The 20,248-nt window shown below is 40.6% G+C and overlaps 1 protein-coding gene across 1 annotated transcript in view; it reads right to left on the bottom strand.

Annotated features, from left to right (window-relative positions):
• CDH20 (cadherin 20) overlaps nt 1–20,248 on the bottom strand; it is a 119,401-nt gene that overhangs the window by 36,689 nt on the left and 62,464 nt on the right. The window contains exon 2 of the mRNA XM_075142517.1: nt 714–1,081. Within this exon, the coding sequence (XP_074998618.1) occupies nt 714–956 (243 nt within the window). The 5' untranslated portion in view covers nt 957–1,081. The remainder of the gene's footprint in view (nt 1–713; nt 1,082–20,248) is intronic.

Here is a 20,248-nt window from a genome sequence, read left to right as displayed (position 1 = left end):
AGAAAAGTGAATGCAAAATACTACCAAGCAGATGGGGTGAGCTTAGGGATCCATTTTACACTTATCTGTACTCATGTGTATGTTCCTGGGGTATAAGAGATCCAGAAATAGGACCCTTCATGGGGTTGGATTTAATGGCTGTCCCTCTACCCTTCTAGATCTGGAGCAACTTCTCTGTAGTCCACAGAATTAACTTGTGGTCAAGCTGTGGTAAGCAGGAAGATACTCTGACCCTAGAGATTTGCGAAAACAAAAATGGAAATGTCAGTTTTCAAGAGAAACTGACTATTTAATTTGATTGTGAATTTCAGCTTCCAGCTGACTTGATCACAGACAGAAGCATGATCACAAACTCTTCCTTTCTTTCCTAATTCCTCGTATGTCAATATAACCTTGCTCTGCCTTGACATTGTAGGAGTCCCTAGAAAGATCACTGCAGATTTTCTAACACTATCTCAATTACAGATGATGATTGGTGCAGCAGATCTCTTTGAAATAGGCAAATATATTGACAGCCCCTTGAAACAGAAACTCTTCCCAAACGAATGTGACATTGGTCAAAAGCTTTTGGGAGCAGAAGTGAAATTAATGTGGATAAATTCACTGCCAGAAAGAAGGTAAAGGCACTTAGGGAAACTTCCCGTGTTTCACCACGGTCCACAGATACACAGATGTATACACTCTGCCAGGTATGCTCCTGGTGCAGGTCTTACCTTCCCGACGTAGAGGGGGTCAGTTCCCGTGTACTCCTCCAGAACAAAGAACTGGTTCCACACCCAGCTCCGCTTCATACGCTGATGCAGCTTGTCCGACAGGTTGTCTTCTTGCCCTTCGGTGAAGGGCCTGGCACTTCCTGACAGCACAGTTGTAGTAAGGTCCATCAGTCCCCAAAAATACAAGGAGATGCCAAGTCCAAGCAAGTTCTTTGCATTGCTCATTCTACCTGAAGTCCACATCCGTATACTAGGGTTGATTTAAAAGTCAAAACACAGTATCTTAGGTCCCTTGAGAAGCAAGTAGGTCCTGCGTGTAGTCCTTTGAAATGTCCAAGAGAGATCCTGCTTCTGAGAATGGCAGTCTCCTGTAAAGTTAAAGGAAATTCATAGGAGGATGTTTTTTTCCCCAAGGTAAAAGAGTTTCCTCAATAGGCAAATATGCTATAAAATATTTAATCTTCTATCTAAAAATATAATATCAGGATGCACACCTTCTGAAACTAGGAATACTATTACCATATAAGCTGCAGAACTGAAGCCTTAGATACAAGAATCGTCAGGGTTTAGTCAATAAGTAGAGTTCTCTACTTTGCTAACTTAGCTGTAGTGCTGCTTTATGGTATTGATTGGCATGAGTTAAGTGCATACTCTTTAGAAATATTTATGACCAGAGCTCCTTAGAGAATATTTAAAAACAGTTCACTCTGAAAAATTATAATAGCTGGTGAACACTTTTTGGCAACCGTCTTTCTCTGTTTGGAAACTATGTCATTGTCGTTACACACACGTGCACGCACACACGTCTACATAGATACAGGTATTATTGCTATATTGCAAAACTTGAATATGATTTCTAGCAGCTCCAATTTATTTCTAATTTTAATTATTCTTTCAACCTCCCCGTTGCTTAAATTCAGGTTTCACACTCTACTGCCTCCTCTCTGAGGAGCCGATTGCTGCTACAAATGCAACATTTCTAGAATTTGAATGGTCAGTTAATCATTTTATAACCCACAGAAGGTTTCACAGTGCTGACGGTCACATGCTATTGTGTGATATGTCCAAGCAAGTCAAGCTAACACATTTTTTCCTCCACAAGCCTGAAAGACCCGTTTAGGCAGAGGAATGCTGACCTCTATCAGAGGACACTTTCTCATCAGTCTAGGATCTTTTGTTGTCATGAAGTCAGTTTAGTTGGTGACCTCACTCCAGGCTATGGATTGCAGCAAACCTTTCCTTCACCATTTTGCTGAGTTTAATGATGTGGTGCTGCACTCAAGTTACTCTGTCAAAACCCTCCATACATCCTCTATGGGCCTAGTATTTTTGCTGTTCTTTTTAGGAACTCTTCTTTCTCTTTTCAGGACAAACAGACTCATTAAGAAAGGCATATGGGGCTCTGAGGCTTAAGCAAGTAGTTCACTCTTCATTTTACTGTTGTTCTCTACTTAAGTCTTTAGGCTTAATTAATTGTTTTATCCTGTGGAAATAAAATGTAGCAGGAGATGCCTGTCAAATAGTTCTAACTGAAATTCTTGAAAGACTTCAAAATCATAAAAAATATTTTGAAGAGTTGCATGATAATATTTTGAAGTGAAGACTGAGACAATGCAATGTTTTCAACACAGAAGAAGAGAGTGTTTGAAAATTCCCCAGCATGCAAGCTGGTAAAACTGGAGGACTGGATACACTTAGAAATCTACTGAAAGAGAAATTCAGAATTTAATCCAAAAGTTGGCTGAAATCCGAAAAAGGCAGCTTAAGTCTGGAATAGATGTCCACAGGAGAAGTAAAGACAAAATAACTACCTATCTTAGACTAATTTCTACACAAAGTGATGTTTCCAAGTATAAAGCCCAGAAGGAATATGACTACACAGTGCTGCTAGTCTATACAGTTATGAAGTATATCAAACAACTAACAGATCCTTTACCTTGAAAAGTTTACAACCTAAGGCTCAATAGATACAACAAAGAAAGGACAAACTATAAGCACAGAACATAGTAAATCTCTTCTAAGCAGAGCAATGTGCAGAACTGCTGGTTGTTTAGACATTGGCTACATAATGTACTAGGGCTTGTTGTCTGCAAAGCCAAAGAATGGGGTTTTTTCTACGCAGGATAAGCCCAGAAGCACCACAGTAATCTCTGTGTGTCTGTCACTTCATGAAGAAGCTGGCAGCTGTTTGTGAGAGGCAGGGACGAGGCTCAGCTTGCTGGATACCCACAGTCAAAGGAGTCCAAGAGCTGTGTGTGCAGTGCTTGCCTCTCCCTGTCCCATGAGTCCTTAGCTCCCACTAGCCACTATACATTTACACTGGGGAACGGAGACTGAAGTCCTCTTCACACAAGGTACATCTGCCTTGCTCTGGACATGAGCCAGCAATGTGCGCTCGCAGCCCAGAAGGCCAACCGTATCCTGGGCTGCATCAAAAGAAGCGTGGCCGGCAGGTCGAGGGAGGTGATTCTGCCCCTCTGCTCTGCTCTGGTGAGACCCCACCTGCGTCCACTCTGGAGTTCCCAGCACAAGACAGACATGGACCTGTTGGAGCGGGTCCAGAGGAGGGCCACGAAAATCGTCAGAGAGATGGAACACCTCTCCTATAAAGAAAGGCTAAGAGAGTTGGGGTTATTCAGCCTGCAGAAGGGAAGGCTTTGGGGAGACCTTATTGCAGCCTTTCAGTACTTAAAGGGGACTTATAAGAAAGATGGGGACAAACTTTTTAGTAGGGCCTGTTGCGACAGGACAAGTGGTAATGATTTTAAACTAAAAGAGGGTAGATTTAGACTAGCTATAAGGAAGAAATTTTTTACAATGAGGATGGTGAAACACTGGAACAGGTTGCCCAGGGAGGTGGTAGATGCCCCATCCCTGGAAACATTCAAGGTCAGGCTGGATGGGGCTCTGAGCAACCTGATCTAGTTGAAGGTGTCTCTTGTCATTGCAGGGGGGTTGGACTAGATGACCTTTAAAGGTCCCTTCCAGCCCAAACTATTCTATGATTCTGTGATTCTATGTTGTCAACAGCAAGTTTTTCTCAGCAAAGTCAGGGGGACATTATTGACAACCTGTGTTTTGCTGGTGAGTAAACATGGGGAAGGGCCTCCCACCATCCCTCAGCTAAGAGGGAACCCAGCACTGCCTCTGCCATGCAACAGGAAGGGAAAGCAGAGGCAGGAAGCTGCTAAGGTCCCACCTGGAGATTTTACTTTAAGAAATTCCATCTACTGTACAAGTCGGTTACATTTTTGTCCACATGACAAAAGAGGTGATGCAACATGATGGACCAATTCCTGTGGCAATGAGAATTGTGTTTGTAGGTGAACTCCCAAACCACAAATTCAAAACTAATGGTGCCAAATGTCTCCTGCAATTAAGTTCAGCCAACAAGGATCAACAGTGCTCAGGCAAGGTAGTATGAAGACATGGTTAAATAAACTTGCAGAGTTACCAGTACCCCTGTAATGAGTCAATAGCAAAAGAAATCTGAGCATCAGGATGCTCTTTCTGCACATGTGCATTATATCGACAGAAAGCAAAGTAAGTAGAACTAGTGAAATAAAGGTCAAGAATAGGGACATACATGCTTCAGTCTCTCTGTGATAACAGCTTTTGTCATTTGAATGTCACTCGGCATTGCAGTGCAGTTCCATGAGGAACCTTTCTTGAAAATAGTGTGCAACTCAGTGGCCCCCAGGAGCAACATCCCTAAAAGCATTTCCTATTCCCAATGCAATCTCGTTTTGTGGTATAGCAACTATCAGGAAACCTGCCAGTAAGCAATGTAAAGTCTTGTAAAAGGATGTTCCTTTCCTGAATACCAGTAATTTCTCCATTTAAGGCCAGCCCATGGTGACACGGTCATATATTTTTGTAGGAATAGAAGAAAGCAATAGTGGTGAGGTGGCACACAATTTTTTTATGTTAATACCAGGGTTTCTGGTGTCTCATGCCTTTTGAAAACTGTGAGCAAGCAGGCTCAAACTTGTCATATTTTGCTTCTTGCCTAAAGGAAAATTACTACTGTTAATAACAGTGTTTAATCAAGAATGGTTCCTCTGTCTCTGAGGCTGAAGGAGAATGAAATTCTTTTTTCTGTCTCAGGTCCTCGGCTGGTATTAAAAGAACGAAAACCACCTTTGTTAACTTCTGGCCTGTGGTGCTGCTGATCTCTCTGGGGCTCCTTTCCTGCAGCTTCACCAACCCCAGATGTGTACTAATGGCCTCTGGATCTGCAAGACCTACTGGTCAAGCAAGGTATTTCTCAGCAGTATAGAAGGCACTCATCTACATTTAGGGTTTGAATTGTGTGGTAGCACAAGTGACGGCTGAGCTACAGCTAAGGTCATGGACAACTGAGTTTTTCAGAGGATTCATGCAGATGGCTTCTTCACCAGCTGAGTGTGATGGATGAGTATGGGGTCACTTAGTCTGTAGACACAACAGTTGGTTAGGATGACAGTCATATGCTTTGACTGTGCTAGCTTGGTGGGATATCTAGCATCAAGTGGACCTCAGTGGTTTTTGCCGCAGATGGATGACACAGGCTTTGAGGCAAACCTTCTGCCTTAGGTTGGGTAGTTCCTTGCAGGGAGATCAGGGGACTAGTCATACAGGAGGGCACTTGTTGGCATGACTGAGTGAGGCAGAACTGAACCTTTAATGTTCTCTTAATGCAAGTTGTTTCTTGGAGCCCTCCAAAACGGTTTCTTAAGGACATCTGCAAAGATGAAATTGATGAGTCTTTGCTTTTCATATGAAATACATTATAGAAACACGTTTCATGGCTCAGCATGGGGATGTGCAAAGGATTTGAAGGCAGTAAAGGGAGGGAAATCTTGTTTTCTTTGCTCACACAAAAAAATTACTGAGCCCAGGAAGATTGCATGACCAAAACCTGTGGGATTTCTGCGGAGGGTATTTTATTTTTCAAGAACAATTTAAATGTTTCAGAACCTAGCTTGTTATCCACAGTTGAGTACCTCATTGTAATAGGCTTAGCTGCATCTGTGCAGTTTAGATCCCTGACCCAAAGTGAATGCCTTTCTTGCTCCTGCTTTTGTGATGAATATTTGATTACCAGCTCAGTTGTTTAGGTTACTTTCTCTGTTCTTGCCTTGCAGACATTGCTGAAAATCCTTTTCCTTGTCACTCAACAGTTACAAATATGGCTTTTGGCTTCATAAAGACCCGTGAAGATCTGACTGAACTCTGTGCAACTGGTGGTCTATGCATGGTACAAATGAACTACCTAATTGTTCTACACAAAAGAGTCACAATAAACACTTTCCACCATTGCAAATACAAATTTCTCTTTTAGCCCATATTATGAATTACAGTAGGTGTATTTCAAGTGTGAGCTACTCTTCATGCTCCAATTTCAAAGACCACCCCAACACATATTTGTACTGTAATTAAACTATTCTTAACTGAATATCTAATCCTGGGCAAAGACGAAAAGGAAAATGAAATATCTGCCAGAACCAATTTCTAGCATTTCTCGCAAGTAATCCATTTATCTTGTTAATTCTGAAGAGAACAGCACTTCCAAAGAAAGGATAAAAATATTAGTAGTTTGGATGACCATATGGGCATCCAGAGAGTTCCACTGGGATTGAAATGTATTGTGCTCAAGACGTATTTTTATAAACACCAAGGATTTTATAGTTGAAAAGCTCAGACTTCAAAAGGTTTATACACATGCTTAGTGTATTTGTCATGTTGAACAAGTGGTCTCCCAGAAGTGGACTATTTGCATTCATAAAATTAATTACATGCTCACATCTTTTATGCCTGGTCCTTCCAATGGATTTTTGCTGTGTGGACCCAGCACCCATGCAGAATACTACAGCCCTTAGTGGATCCCATGCAAGAACATCACCTGAGCAGAGGCAATTCATTTGCAGGAGATATATTACACTGAGGAAGTGGGGAAGAAAGAGGCAATCACTTTTAAACTCCCCCCTCCACTTTCTGTGTACATAAATACATGTGATATTTCTAATATATATATGTAAATGTTTCTTAGCAGCACATACACTGCACTAGGAATATGTTAATGGAAAATTATTTCTGTGTGTAATGACACATTTAAAGAGTTTTTCCCCACTGTTTTGCCCAAAGAAACCAAACAACTCAGTAATGAACATAGTAGCAAGAAATTAAATTTGAATGAAAAGAATTCTCCAAATGAGCTATTTACTTTGTTCCTTGAATTTCTTGTGATATTTTAAACCCAAGGTGGTGGTGTGAGTATTGCACAGTTTTTTACCCCTCATTAAATGGATTATTGTTTTATGTTCTCACAGATTACTTCTTAGGTTTCCCATACTCTTAGTTGCTCACAGCTTTGTCACAAAATGCCTTTGCAATAACCCCACAGGAGCACCAGTCCTGTAAGAAAGGGTAGGCTGTATTCTGCACTAGGCAGATCACCCACAATAGGTGCCCAACACCAGCCTCCAGGGATGGAGGCTCCACTGAGCCAGGATCTAAAATCTCTTAAGCAGTTTATGCAATTCTTGTCTCGTTTTAGAAATTCTAATGCTTTCAGTACCTAAGTTAGGTACCTCTAAACAGGCTGTCTGATTATAGTCCTAAATGTTTTTGTACTACTTCCAGAACTTCATATGTTTTATCTCTGGCCCAGGCCAGTCCTACTGTTATTATTATCTATTGTTATACTTACAGGGCAAGTTTAAATTAAGAGGAAAAACCTAGAGGCATTTGTTACTGTTCTTGAAAATAGACTGGGCCTGAACATGTATTTTTATTTTTACTTTACTTTTACTTATTGAGCTCTTCATAAATACAATGAAACTTGACATCATACCATATGGTGCATAAACATTAACTCCGAATACAATCCATTGTCATAAAATTACATCTACAGACCAGTCAACAATCTCTCCTGGGACACATCAGTGAACTCACTTTACTCAAGATTTGAAGTCCTTCAAAGTCACAGAGTGCCCGCAGAGCAAAAAATCCCACAGAATGACAGAGTGAATCCGATCATATAAATCCCAGCCCTATGGTTATAGATGCATGAAAAGATCAAAAAGAATGATACACAATCCCAAAGCAAACATTTCCAAATAAAATGATGCTGATAATCTACATCAGGGGAGGATCTGATCCCCAGCTTTTACTCAGTGTGAGGTACTGTAAATACTACTGTAAAAGAGCAGGACAGAAGGACAAAAGGGGTTCAAAAGCTCCATGCTGGTCTACCTAACTCTGCTGAAGTCAGCCTCCATACGAACTAAGTGAGGCATTGCAAATACATTGGAAAATCCAAATAAATGCCAGGTAAAACAAACCCTATCCAATCAAGGATGTGCAAAAATATATAATAAATATAAACATCATACTAATTAAGCTTTTGTTATTACAGAAAAAGGCCTTTTAGTTCTCAGTCTTCTGACTACTTTTGCCACCCTGTCAAGAAAAAACCTGTAAAAGTGACTCTAAATTGTGATTTGATGTTCATGTAAACTGTGACAACCCTCTCAAGCACGTATCTTTTTTTTAAAACATAAACTCCCTGCTCTCCCCCAGCGTGTGACCTTTCCTGCTTGCTTTGCAGCTGTACCAGGAGCCTTTGCTCAGATCTGTCTCAAGGCTTCTATGCAGTACAGGCAAAATCTGTAGTTTCCTGCCAAGAATGAGAGGGCTGGGTGGGGAGGGTGAAATTTCCTATGCTATAAAAAAGGAAGAAGGATGAGTCAGGTGTGGGGTGAAGCACTGATGCCTGTCAGAGAACCAGGGTTTCTGCGAAGGCAATGAGAAGATGAGATGGTGAATACTGCTGTGACCACCTAAGCTCTGCAAGCTGAGAGGCCAGCAGGGATAAAGCTCAGGGATGCAGCCTGCTGCGCTAGGCAGTGGCGTACTTATGCCCTGAACGGGACCTACTCACAACTGTTACAATCCTCTTTGAGAAAAATGTCCTAATGCCTTCCTTCTATTTTTCATTTGCTTCCTTCTGCCCATTTCCCTCCCCTCTTCCAGATCCTGAGCAGATGCCTTGCCTGATCTGCCATTCCCCTGCAATGGGACAAAACCTGTTCCTGTTGCACACACCTGGAATGCATTTTGAACCTGAGGTGTGTGCTGCATGGTGGCTCTGGTGGCAAATCACATTCTTTAGCTACTAAACATTGCATTTCGGGTATGCTAGTCCCCAGAGTGTGACATATTTCCATGTAGCAGTGAAAACTGGACTCTTTTTTGTCCCACGGCTGCTAGATAGATGATAAGGCTCTCCGATACCCCCTAAATGCCAACGATGGAAAAAGTGTTATCTCCTATCTGGAGACAGATATGAGAAGCAGCTGTCTGCCTGGAGCAGATAGAGGTAATATTTCTTCCCATGCATGAAGATCAAAAATAATGATAGGTAAGGGCCTATGTGCTGTTGCCGGTGAAGACAACTTCCCAGTTTCGTTATGACTGTGTTCCTGGTTAACTTGGCATTTCATACAGCATTTTGACATATTAGAAATGGACCCAAAACAACCCATTTCCAAAAGCAGCTGTTGAAGACAAAGAAATGAATGGGTAATTTCTTTTTCCAACCAGAAAACAATGTTTGTTTTCTCATAATAATTGTATGCACCCAGTGGCACATAGTGGTTTGGTTTTTTTTTTTTTTTTGGTTAAAATTGTGTCTGTATTCATAGAGAAAGGATTGTCTTTAACCTACAAAATAGCTGTAGGTGCTCTAAGAGGTGAAAATCTTTCCTCTAATTCTTATTTCTTGAGTCTGACATTGATTCAGCTGTACAACACTGTACCTTGTCTTGACCTCACCGATTGCCTTGTCTGAGCATGAAGACATGCTACTAACCAACAGGATGAACATTTTCAAGCCAGCTTCAAACTGCTGTCTATGAAATTCAATCAGCAAAAGAAACAGAAGTCTTACAGACCTCTTTATCTGAACTATTAGAGTCTACCTTGTTCTTATCACCTAGCTTCAAAGTGTTTCTAGAAATACAGAATATGAGTGCCTGGCCTTCACAGGACACTTTCAAGCTGGAAGAATAAAGTAAGAAGGAATAAAGACGTGCTGACCTCATTTGTCCCAGAACTGTTCTAATACAGCAAGAATAAGGTTCGTAAAGCCTAAAAAACAACCTCAGATGCTTTGCATGCCAGCCTCTAGATTTTGGTCTTCAAACTCAATTGTTGCAGTCTCCACAGGGAGTGTATGTGAGGTATTATCTGATTGTCTTCTATAAACGTGACATGCACTAACAATACCCCTCATGAAGAGGACTCCATTATCTATTTTCCGTCTTCTTCATAATCCACTGCTGGGACATGTTCTCAGCTTTCCCAGCCCCCTCCCATTTCAGAAGGTGAGTATTCTAGATGAAGCAGTTCCTCTGCCTGGATTACTTAATGGCTAAGAAGAACTAGCATTTACTAGAATATAAAAGATTTCTTAGGCTTCGTCTTGCTGGCAAACTCTTGGCTTGGCAATTTGTTACAGGTGACTCTTTCAGAGGGGACTCCAAAACCCAGTGCACCATCTGTCTGAGTATTCAATATGTAACGGTGATGTAATAGCAACTTTTGTAAGAGCTGAGGTATTCTTGGCCAAAATTCCCATCCTTCCATTATCTGCTGTGAGCCATCTGGTTGCTGTCCTTCTTCACAGGGGAGGATCTTTTGCAGCTGTTTTGAGTCTGATTTCCCAAGGAAATGAGTTTATGCAGTGATATAATTGCACTGATATTCCATTAATATTGTGAAAGAGAGATAGAGACCCCAAGGATTACTGTATTTCTATCTGCTCCCTGGGAATTAGCAGGTACTGTAGGGAAGAGAGACCCAGATTAATGTCCCCACTGAGAAAGGATGGGCAGTTATACAGTCTCTTTGGCCAAGTGATCATCTTGCATGCAGTTCCAGAGTAGTAACTGAGATGTTTTAGCTGGTATGCTAAGGGAGCTGGAACGAGCTAGAATTATCGTGTGTATGAAGAAAGAGTTACGGGGAAAAGACATAACCATAATAAACCAGGCTTTGTAGTTCTGCTCCTCTTTGCTTGTTTGTTAATAGCCTTATAGGAAAATTTTATCCATATATAAATCCCAGGGACCACCCCACTGCTGAAAGCCTTCTTAGTGATCCAGTGGTGCACACCAGTGCAAACTCTGAGTATGGACCCGAGAGTAAGGTATGGCTTCCATTCACTGTTCTTCACTGGTGGCCACCAGCAGGTCATTTGGGGCCCCTTTAATGTCTAAGCATACCTCCTCTTTAGGTAGGGAGACATCAGCCAGTGCACGAAGAATTAATAACCCTGACCACAGCACATAAACACAGGAAGACCCTACTGACAGCAACTGCATGGGACATCAAGGCCCATTTCTCCTACTGTCAGTAGTCACTTCATGTAATCCCTCAAATGGTTTGAAGATCCTTTCTTAATTCTCAAGAATTCAGACACAGAATTGCAAATATGCAATCAAAAGAGAGCAAGGAAATGCAGAAAATGCAGGAGAGGTTAAAGGAAAGCAAATTAAAATACATTGCAGAGGAACTTCTCAAATGAGATTGCAGCTTTGCTGGTAGCCCATCTGTGTGTGCATTGCAGCAAAAAGATTTTCCTTACGTACCTGCTAAATCTATTCTTTCTTACTTGTGGATCTGCAGTTTTATTAGCAAGTTCTGCACTGTATCTTTTCGAGATATTAGGATTTTCCTGCCAAACTAGATCTCTGCTCTAATGTTGAGATTTTTACCTTTGGAAATTGCCAGTAACTGGTACTTCCAAATAGTTAAACTCCCTCTCAGTATGCTTTGGAGGTGATAGTTCAGAAATGAAGGAAATTCTGACAAAAGAAACTTGACATCAGAATAGCTGTGATTAATAGCAGCAAAGAGGATTATACCAAGAAGCTGGAAAGATAGTACTTCCCAAGTGGAAATGGAGTGGGCTTCTAGTCTGACACATGTGAAATCCTAACCAGAGAAGGTGTAAGAAAAGGAGAAAAAGTGGTATTTTTCTAAGATATTGAGCTATGGGTTGCTGGGAAGATGTATGGGACTTGAAAGGCATGTGCATGCAAACTTAAAAAATTTGCCTGAAAGACAGTTGCTCAAGGAAACTTTGCTTCCAGGTGAGGCTGAAAAATCCAGCCCTAATGTAATTTTGTTTCTTTCTCTTTGTGGGAGAAATTTGATTAATTAAGTATTTTGTATTTGAAGTTTCAGAAAAGGGAAAGAGAAGTGGAAAATAAAGAACAATAGGAATAAGCACCAGTGCTCAATGTTGAGGTCAATAATGTGATACTGCTTGATATATAATCTTTAGTTGAGCATAAAAAAGAAGATTGTACTGTTATGAGATGCTGGAAATGGTGAGAAGAATTCCTTGCTGACCCTTGTGATCGGTTTATGCACTGAAGAATGAGTTTTGATTTCTTCTTTTTGTCTGAAGAATCATTTTGTCTCTTTAAAAAAACTAGCAATATAAATATCACCATCAGTTTCTCCCAGATTTTCTACATCTTCTCTTTTTAAATTTGGGGGAAGCATGAAGAAATAGGATGGATCCATTTTTACTTCATCAACTTAGCTTGACCTCAGCCAAAAGCCTGATCTAGTGCCCAGTGAAAATTTCTGGGATGTTTAGATATTATGTTCTGTCTTCTCTCAAGCCGTATAACCTCCATTTTTGAAATCTCTTGCCAAATTAATCAGTCCGCACAGAATTTACCCTCAGGTACTTCAGAAACCCGCTAAAGCAATAGCCAAAACATTAGTGATTATCTTCACGAGCTTAGGGAATATGAGTGAGTTCCTAGAGGACTAGCAGAGGAAAACCATTATACCTATATTTAAAGGGAGAGGGGGCAGTGGGGAAGAGGAACCAGTGAGTTATAGAGCCTTCATTCCAACTTCAATACATGGAAACTTACTGGAACAAACAACCAATTTTTCAGCATCTAGGGTATAATGAGGTGCTAAGGAATAGCCAACATGGATTTGTGAAGAACAAGTTGACAACAAAACAGCCTGGTTTTCCTCTCTTTGGTAAGATCTGGCCTAGCAGATGTGAGATGAGAAAAATGCAATACATCTTGACGTTTGTAAAATGTTTCACACAACTCCAAAACTCATTGTCAAAGGCAACATAAGGCAATATGGCCCAGGTGAAATGACAGTAAGACAGACTGGAGAACAACTCAAAGAACCACTATCAGTAGCTCCGTGTCAAACTGGGAGTCGATATCAAGTGGTCCTGCAGGATTTTGCTTCATGACCAGTACTATTCAGTGTTTACACTAACAGTTTGGATGATGCAGTATACAGTTACAAAATGTGAGGATGACATCAGGCTGAGAGACATTGTAAGCACTTGGGAAGATGGGGTTAGATCATTTATCAATGATCTTGATAATTGGAGAAATGGTAGGAAATCAATACCAGAAAATTCAATAAGGACAAGCGGAAAGCACAAGCCTTGGAACAGCAAAATCAAATGCCCAGGCATAGAGAGGTGAATAGCGGCCTAGGAGTCAGCATTGTAGGAAAGGAGCTGACCACAGACTGAATAGGAGCCAACACTTTGATGCATGGGTTGTTGCAAAGGAGGAAAATGCCGCTCTGGGCTGTGTCAACAGGATGTTGGGTAAGTTACTCATGTGGCGTATGTGAAGCACTTTTACTGGCATCCTCAGCACAGAAAGGCAAGCACATCACAGCTTAAAGGAGATATGGACAGACTCCCAAACTGCTGCCAAGAAGACAGCAAGAAATTTGAGCAGAGGTCTGGAAAAGCAGGACTTGTGAAAAGATTAAAAAAATTGTATTTGCTGAGTCTGGAAAAATGAGATTTGGGGGAGGGCATAAAAGCAGACTTTAAAAAAGTGTAATATATACTAACAGGTATAGTAGGAAGAGTGGTGATCTACTTTTCTTCTTAGTTTTCAGGGACAGGTGAAGGTGCAATAAACCTAATTTGAAGCAAGAGGAATTTAGGTTACAAGCAAATCGAACCTCTCAGGATAAGGTGGGTGAAGTATTGGAACAGATGACTGAGAGAAACTGTGAAATCTCATTTTTTTTGGCTTTTAAGAAAAGGCTAGAGAGTAGTCTATTGGAAGTTGTTTAGGTGACCTCTGGTCTTGTATCAGAAGCAAAAGACAGAAGGAATTTAGAAAATATATAACCCCGAAATGCATATAAAATCACATCTTATAATGTAAAAAAAAAAGGTTTGAGCGCTCATTATGTCTAGTCTTCCTCTATCATTTCTTTGGGTCTTTTCAACTCTTCCCCTCCTCCTCTCTTAGGCTGAATCCACACATGCTGTGAATTGCCTCTACTGTGTAAATACTCAAATAAACCCATCAATTTTACTAAGTGGTAGAGAGAAACCTTATCAGGCACGGATAATATTTTTAAGCTTATGTGAACATACCAAATGAACCCTAGAATGATCAGTGCTTCTCATGATAATTAGGAAAAAACACGAAGGAAAAAACTCATGCTTTTCTTGATCATCATAAGAAATTGGTCTTCCCAGGAAAGAGATGATCAGAAGGTGCTTGGCTGTGATTGCCATACTGTGGGGCTAACTGGGAATAAAGCATTCACTCCAGCTGCACTTTGATTGCCCTCACGGGTCCCCACTTCTATAACAGCAATAATTTCATGACAGGTAAATCAGATCCAGAGCCCTGTATGCTTAAATGGCGTTCTTTTAGATTATCCCTTCAAGCAGGAGGCTGTACCCTTGATACCAGCATAAGGACTTTTGTGGTGCAAACTACTCTGTAATCTCCCTAACCGTACTGAACTGTCACCTTACTTCATAAAATGACCATCAAACAATGTTCTATTGATTCAGAAGGGGCTTCTGTTTCTGCATGTGCTAATTATTACTTTATTAAAGTCTAAGTTAGCATACAAAAGTGCTAACTAGGCCAAACTCCCTGCAGCTTTGTAAAAGACCATTATTCCCCATTACTTTTCAAATCCCTATATAAGAAGATAAGGACTACCTACCCACTCTTCTCATTGATTCCTGCCCCAGAGTATAGGTTCACAGTTTATGTATCCAAGCAAAAAATAATTAACTGACCCTTCCCGTTAAGTACAACATATTTTCAATAAAACAAAGTTTGAACCCCGGTGACTCCATCATAGCTTGCTGTACCACATCATGCGGCACAGCAAGACACTTCTCTTTGCATTAGTCTGTTAAGATACAAAAGAGACCCTAGCTATTTCTGTCTTTTAAAAATTGATCGACACTGTAAGAGTAGAAGTATTCTTTTTCATGTCCTGTAAACTCCCTTTTCTGTTTATCTAAATCCACTTAAAACTGGCATTGATTCTCTCACTTTTGGCCTACGCAGTCTTACAGCAATGCTCTATGTTATTGCATTTGATCTTGGATTTGCCATGTTTCAATGTGAAGCAAAGTGTTTTGATGTGCATAAGACCGAATTTTTCCCAAAAAAGCTTCTGGCCTAGTCTCTAGATTTGTACAGATTTTGCACAGGGCAAATCTTACTTGCTTTGCTCATTTGCACCTTCCAGTTGACTTCAGTAAGAATATTCAGGTGAACAGAGCCATGAAGGTATGACCTGCAGTTCTGCAGAGGCACGTAAGACACATAAAAGAATTACAACACCTAACTCTATACTTTGTAGGTACAAATGTAGCTTTGGCATTCACATGGCAGAGTTAAATGCCTATATTATATCCTTTGTGCCCATTAGCCTATTAATTGTCTCATTAACAACAATGAATAAATGCAGGCACAAAATATGTCTGAAGAAACTAAAATTTTATTCAGATACTATTTATATTACTGTGACATTCCTTGGGATGGAAGTGCAATATAAATTCATAGTATTACCTGTCAAAAATCTATAACCTTTTCTACAGCCACTAGAATATCTTTCCTTCAAGAAATATTTTTCCTGCCAATCACATGATAATAAGCAAAATACAGCTTAAATGAAATTTTCTACTTTTTAATGTCAGAATGATCTCCACTTGCATAATATAAGGGGACTGGGTTTCTTAATCAGTATTTCACTGACCGAAAATAAAATAGTATAATATAATGTAATATAATATACTATAAAGTGATATAATATAGTGCAATATAATATGACACATATGGAGAGCACGGTGTCCATTTTCCCTAGAAGATGTGACATGCTCATGAATATGCATCATTTGATAATACCAGGAAGGGCAAACCCAACACACATGCAGCTCACGTCCATAAGTACTTGGACAGCTCTAAGGCAGGGGGAGTATGAGCCACCTTTAAGTCCATGGTTTGAGATGCACTGAAGAAATGATCAGGTTTGATTAAAGTCAGTTGCTGCTAATTTCTAGTTAAATATCGAAGGTAGAGTAATAAACCAGTGAATGTGACTGACTCAGGAAGCCCCAGCAAACAGTTGCATTTTTCAGGAGGATTTCAATAGGGAAGTGGTATCTTGCAAAACTCACGTATGGAGAGCATTGCAGGCTGCTGGAGTGACATGGAGACGTGAAGGGCTGGGCTGTCCCGGTTCTGCGCAGAGGCAGCCTCAAGCCCCAGTGGCCAAGGCTGGAACAAGGTCTTCCTCTTGTCCTGTGTTCGTCCACTACACTCGCTCTGCCCACCTGCATCTCCCACCTGCCCCAGTTAGCAGAGACAGCACCTGGGACCCCGGCCTTGAGAGGCACCTACAAATGGCCGTGGGCAATCAGTGGGTGCCTGGGTCACCCCCTTCTCCAGCCATTTTGAAATGGAGATGAAAGACCCTCTTGTGGCTGCCCTGGGCAGAAGCTGGGCACCCTGAGGAGGTTGTACACTTAAAAATTCAGGCAGAGGAAAGCCTTCCTCTCCAGGAGCTGCCCCAAGGGCTGCAAGTCCCTACCCTCAGAGCCCCCCTGGGATAGTGCCACCCCACCGCGTGGGCCATGTAGCTGGCTGGGAAACTGGAGGGATGGCCCCGACAGAGCAGCAAAATAATCACTGCTCCTCGTCCTGGGTCAGAGGCAGGAGGAGGAAAGCAAACATTACCCCGCGTGCAGGAGCCGGACTGCTCCGCTTGCGGGGGGTTTTAACAGGTATTCATCTGTCTCTGCAGCTTACATTAAAAAATGCAGGAGTTTTTTCTTTAATGATAATCCCCACAAACCATTAATTTCAGAGAGCGGACTCTGTAGCAGTAGTTCCTAGTCATTTTGCTATGAAGAAAAACTGAATAAACTAGAAAAATGTGAACCGTGAATTGGAAAGAAGTATGTCAAGGACAATAAAACTTTTGATTTCTGGCTTAACATTCATTCACTATTTCAAGAAAAGCTGTAGTGTCTGTCCAGCGTTATTAATTAGCATGAGCTTCATTCACTGCAACTCTCCTTTCTCTTCAAAGAAACACATCTATTGTTATATATTCCCCATTTTGTTTTCCCACAAGGCACATTTCAAAACAACATGTGCTCTTTCTGATGCAATACCATATCAATCTGATTATATCGTACATAATAAGATATGCCCTAAGATAGAGCACTGCACAGATATTTATTTAGAAGGACACCTTTGATGTTGCGCAACCTAGAGAAATCTTTAAATTCTACTGAAATAAAAGTGAAATTCTGTGTCACTGTAATCAATCTTGATCCATTGTAGAAGTCCGGGCTCTGCACAAGTGCCATTCTAATCTACTTCCAGATACAAGCTTCCAACTAGACAGTTAAGACATGCGGATTAGCTCTCTGAACTGGAATTTTCTGAAAGCACAAATAGAAATGTATGTGCCTAACACCTATTTTGCAAATCAACTTTTCGATTAGAAGAGTTTTACAACTTGTTTAAGAATAACATGTCCACGTCACTGCCACTCTCAAGTAATGCATGGGTTCAAACTTACAGCCTCCTTGAACAGACCTTGAGGAGCAAATAATGGAATTATTCCTGAGTCTTTTATATGGATACCAATGATTGCAACAGACAGCTACCTGTTTCTGAAGCACTGTTTCAGACAGATTGTCCACTTCTTAGAGAACACAGCATATTCATTTGTTTCTTACCAACACAAAAATACAATGCCTTCTAAATCTTTCCTGTTTTCCAGCAATCCACTGTATTCAGCAAGAAGCAATATAGAAAATATACTTTATACCACTGAGGAAAAAAATAGTAGCATTACAACATACCTTTCACTACGTTTGCACTTCTCTGTTCTCCTGTCATTTGCTACAGCAGCTCAGTTTACATACTGCTTTTCTCTTGTGCGCTTCTGGGTAGTATGTGCAACAGGCGCATCAGCAGCTCTGTCCTCTTTTTAACACAACCCGCTCTAAAGAAAAAGTTTCGTTTGTATTATGCGGCAAATTTCAGGAAAAAAAAAAGACATCATCCCAAACCAATCAGAACACTCTTTGTCTGATGACCTAGCCTCTTTCTCAGCTGATGCACCAGTATGTGAATGGGTCCAGTAATCCATGAGGTGAGGTATACAGATGCCGTTCACTAGAAATGAACATAAGCTACATGGGTGGATGGTGGGAACAATAGCAAACGTTTCATGTTGAGGTGGCTGGGAATGAATAATGCATGTGTTGGGGAAACAGTTGCCCCATTCTGGTGTGGAGGGGGTGGAAAAGTGGGCGTGGGAGGTACTTTCCTGATCAAGTTAGCATTTCTAATTAATATCATCGTCTGCAGAGACCCAGAAGACCGTATGACCGTATGACGAGAAAACAATGTGCAAATATCCAAGGGGGAACCAGTTACCGTTATGTGGACCCACAAAAAAAGCAGCTTGGATGCAAAAATAATATTTCATGTAGGCAGGCAGGCAGGCAGACATACACAAATGAAACTCAAGGACCAAGAGAAATGTTAGCAGGCTATGTGTTCTTTTGATCCGGTATTGTTTAGATATGCCGTATAAATGAATGCTTCATCTCAGCTGAACCACCCTTTCAAATTATTGTTAATTAAATAATAATCCCTGAGAAATCTGTCATTACCAACAGTTAGGAACTGGTTTATTATGTTTGCCCCAGGCTATTAATGCTCAAACACAATGGCCACTAATTGCAATAAGAACTAATTTCCCTGGAATTACACATGCATTTTCTAACTATCTGGCAGCATATTTTTTGTTTTTAAACTTTAGTTTTTAACTTGTCTAACTAGAGCATTGGTCAGTCAGAAAAACTATTCTCTAATCATCCTGCACAGAAACCACCATTAATAAAAAGAAAGCTGATTTTTGTTAGCTTTGTAAATTATTAAATTTTTCTTGCAGACAACAACAGCAGAGGTTATAATCCCTACAAACTATGCATCAGCTCCAAATTCAGAAAAGCTAGCAAAAGCATTCTCAATCAATGCAATGAGCTTTGGATCAGACCTGAAAGTTTCTTTAAAAACAAGGCGGGGCGGGGGGGCGGGGGGGAGTCTGCTGTTTTCTAAGTTTACATTACGACTCTTCTTCTGTAACATGTTATTAATGTAATGAGAAATCATTTCTGGGATGTCAATGTCCAAACTTTGACATTTATTCCTGTCATCTGTTTTCAGTGTAGACAAGTTAGGTGGCCATAAGAATTATTATTAAGTATTGTTAAAGGGATAAATTGAGAAAATTAATCCAGAGGCAGGGAAAAAAAATCTACCTGGAATTTAAAGTGATTTGCTCCACAAACACCTTTTCCCTCAGCTCAGGAGCAGAGTATAAGGAAAAAGCCTTAAAGAATAGCTGCCATTGTCACTGCATTTTAAAAGCATCCACATGAAAATTTAAAAAGAACTGCCATTTCAGCTATTTCTTAAATAACCTCTTTCTTCCTCCATAATCATGTAATATATTTCTTTCACCTTTTGACTAGCACTTTGTTTTTTTTAATAATCTTACACACTCATTTTGCAGGAAATTATATTTTAAAATGCTTCTCAGAGGTGTTTTATCCTAACAGTTTCATTTGGGCTGAATTAATGTTGAATCCTGATTTGCAGAAATAGAGGGAGAGGAAGAGAGGGAGAGAAAGAGGAAAAAAAAAGAAGCTTAGCTTGTACCCCAGCTCCAAAACACACTTATCTTCAATTCACATTTCCAAATCAATCTTACAGTAATCTTTATCTGTAACAACAGAATTATTCTGATACTTCTAAAACACATACAGCAGCAGTGTAGTTATCTACTGGACTAGATAGTCAAAAGAGTTTCCTCCCCCCCTCTTCACCAGTGCACAGTTTGTTTTCAAGCCTTCAATACCAGTTCTCACTTGATCGTTTTTATTCTTTTCTTTTTTCTTTTTAGGTCCTCGTCTCTCTTTTTTCTCCATTAAGATGCGAATGGGCTGGTACCTCAACCAATATATCTATACATGCCTCAATAGACTTGCAGAAAAGAGGGGTCTCCTTTTGTCTGGGCCCGTATGGCTGTATGTCATTCCGCACCGATAGGCAAGGGCTCCTCTCTCTGCGGGAGATTTCCAATAATTGCCAGAACAAATTAAACTGGGGCTTATCTGTTCCTCTCTC

The sequence above is a fragment of the Calonectris borealis genome, chromosome 2, assembly GCF_964195595.1.
Source record: "Calonectris borealis chromosome 2, bCalBor7.hap1.2, whole genome shotgun sequence".
Lineage (NCBI taxonomy): Eukaryota > Metazoa > Chordata > Aves > Procellariiformes > Procellariidae > Calonectris > Calonectris borealis.
Note: the sequence above shows the minus strand (reverse complement) of the source record. Positions and strands in the feature narration are given on the sequence as shown.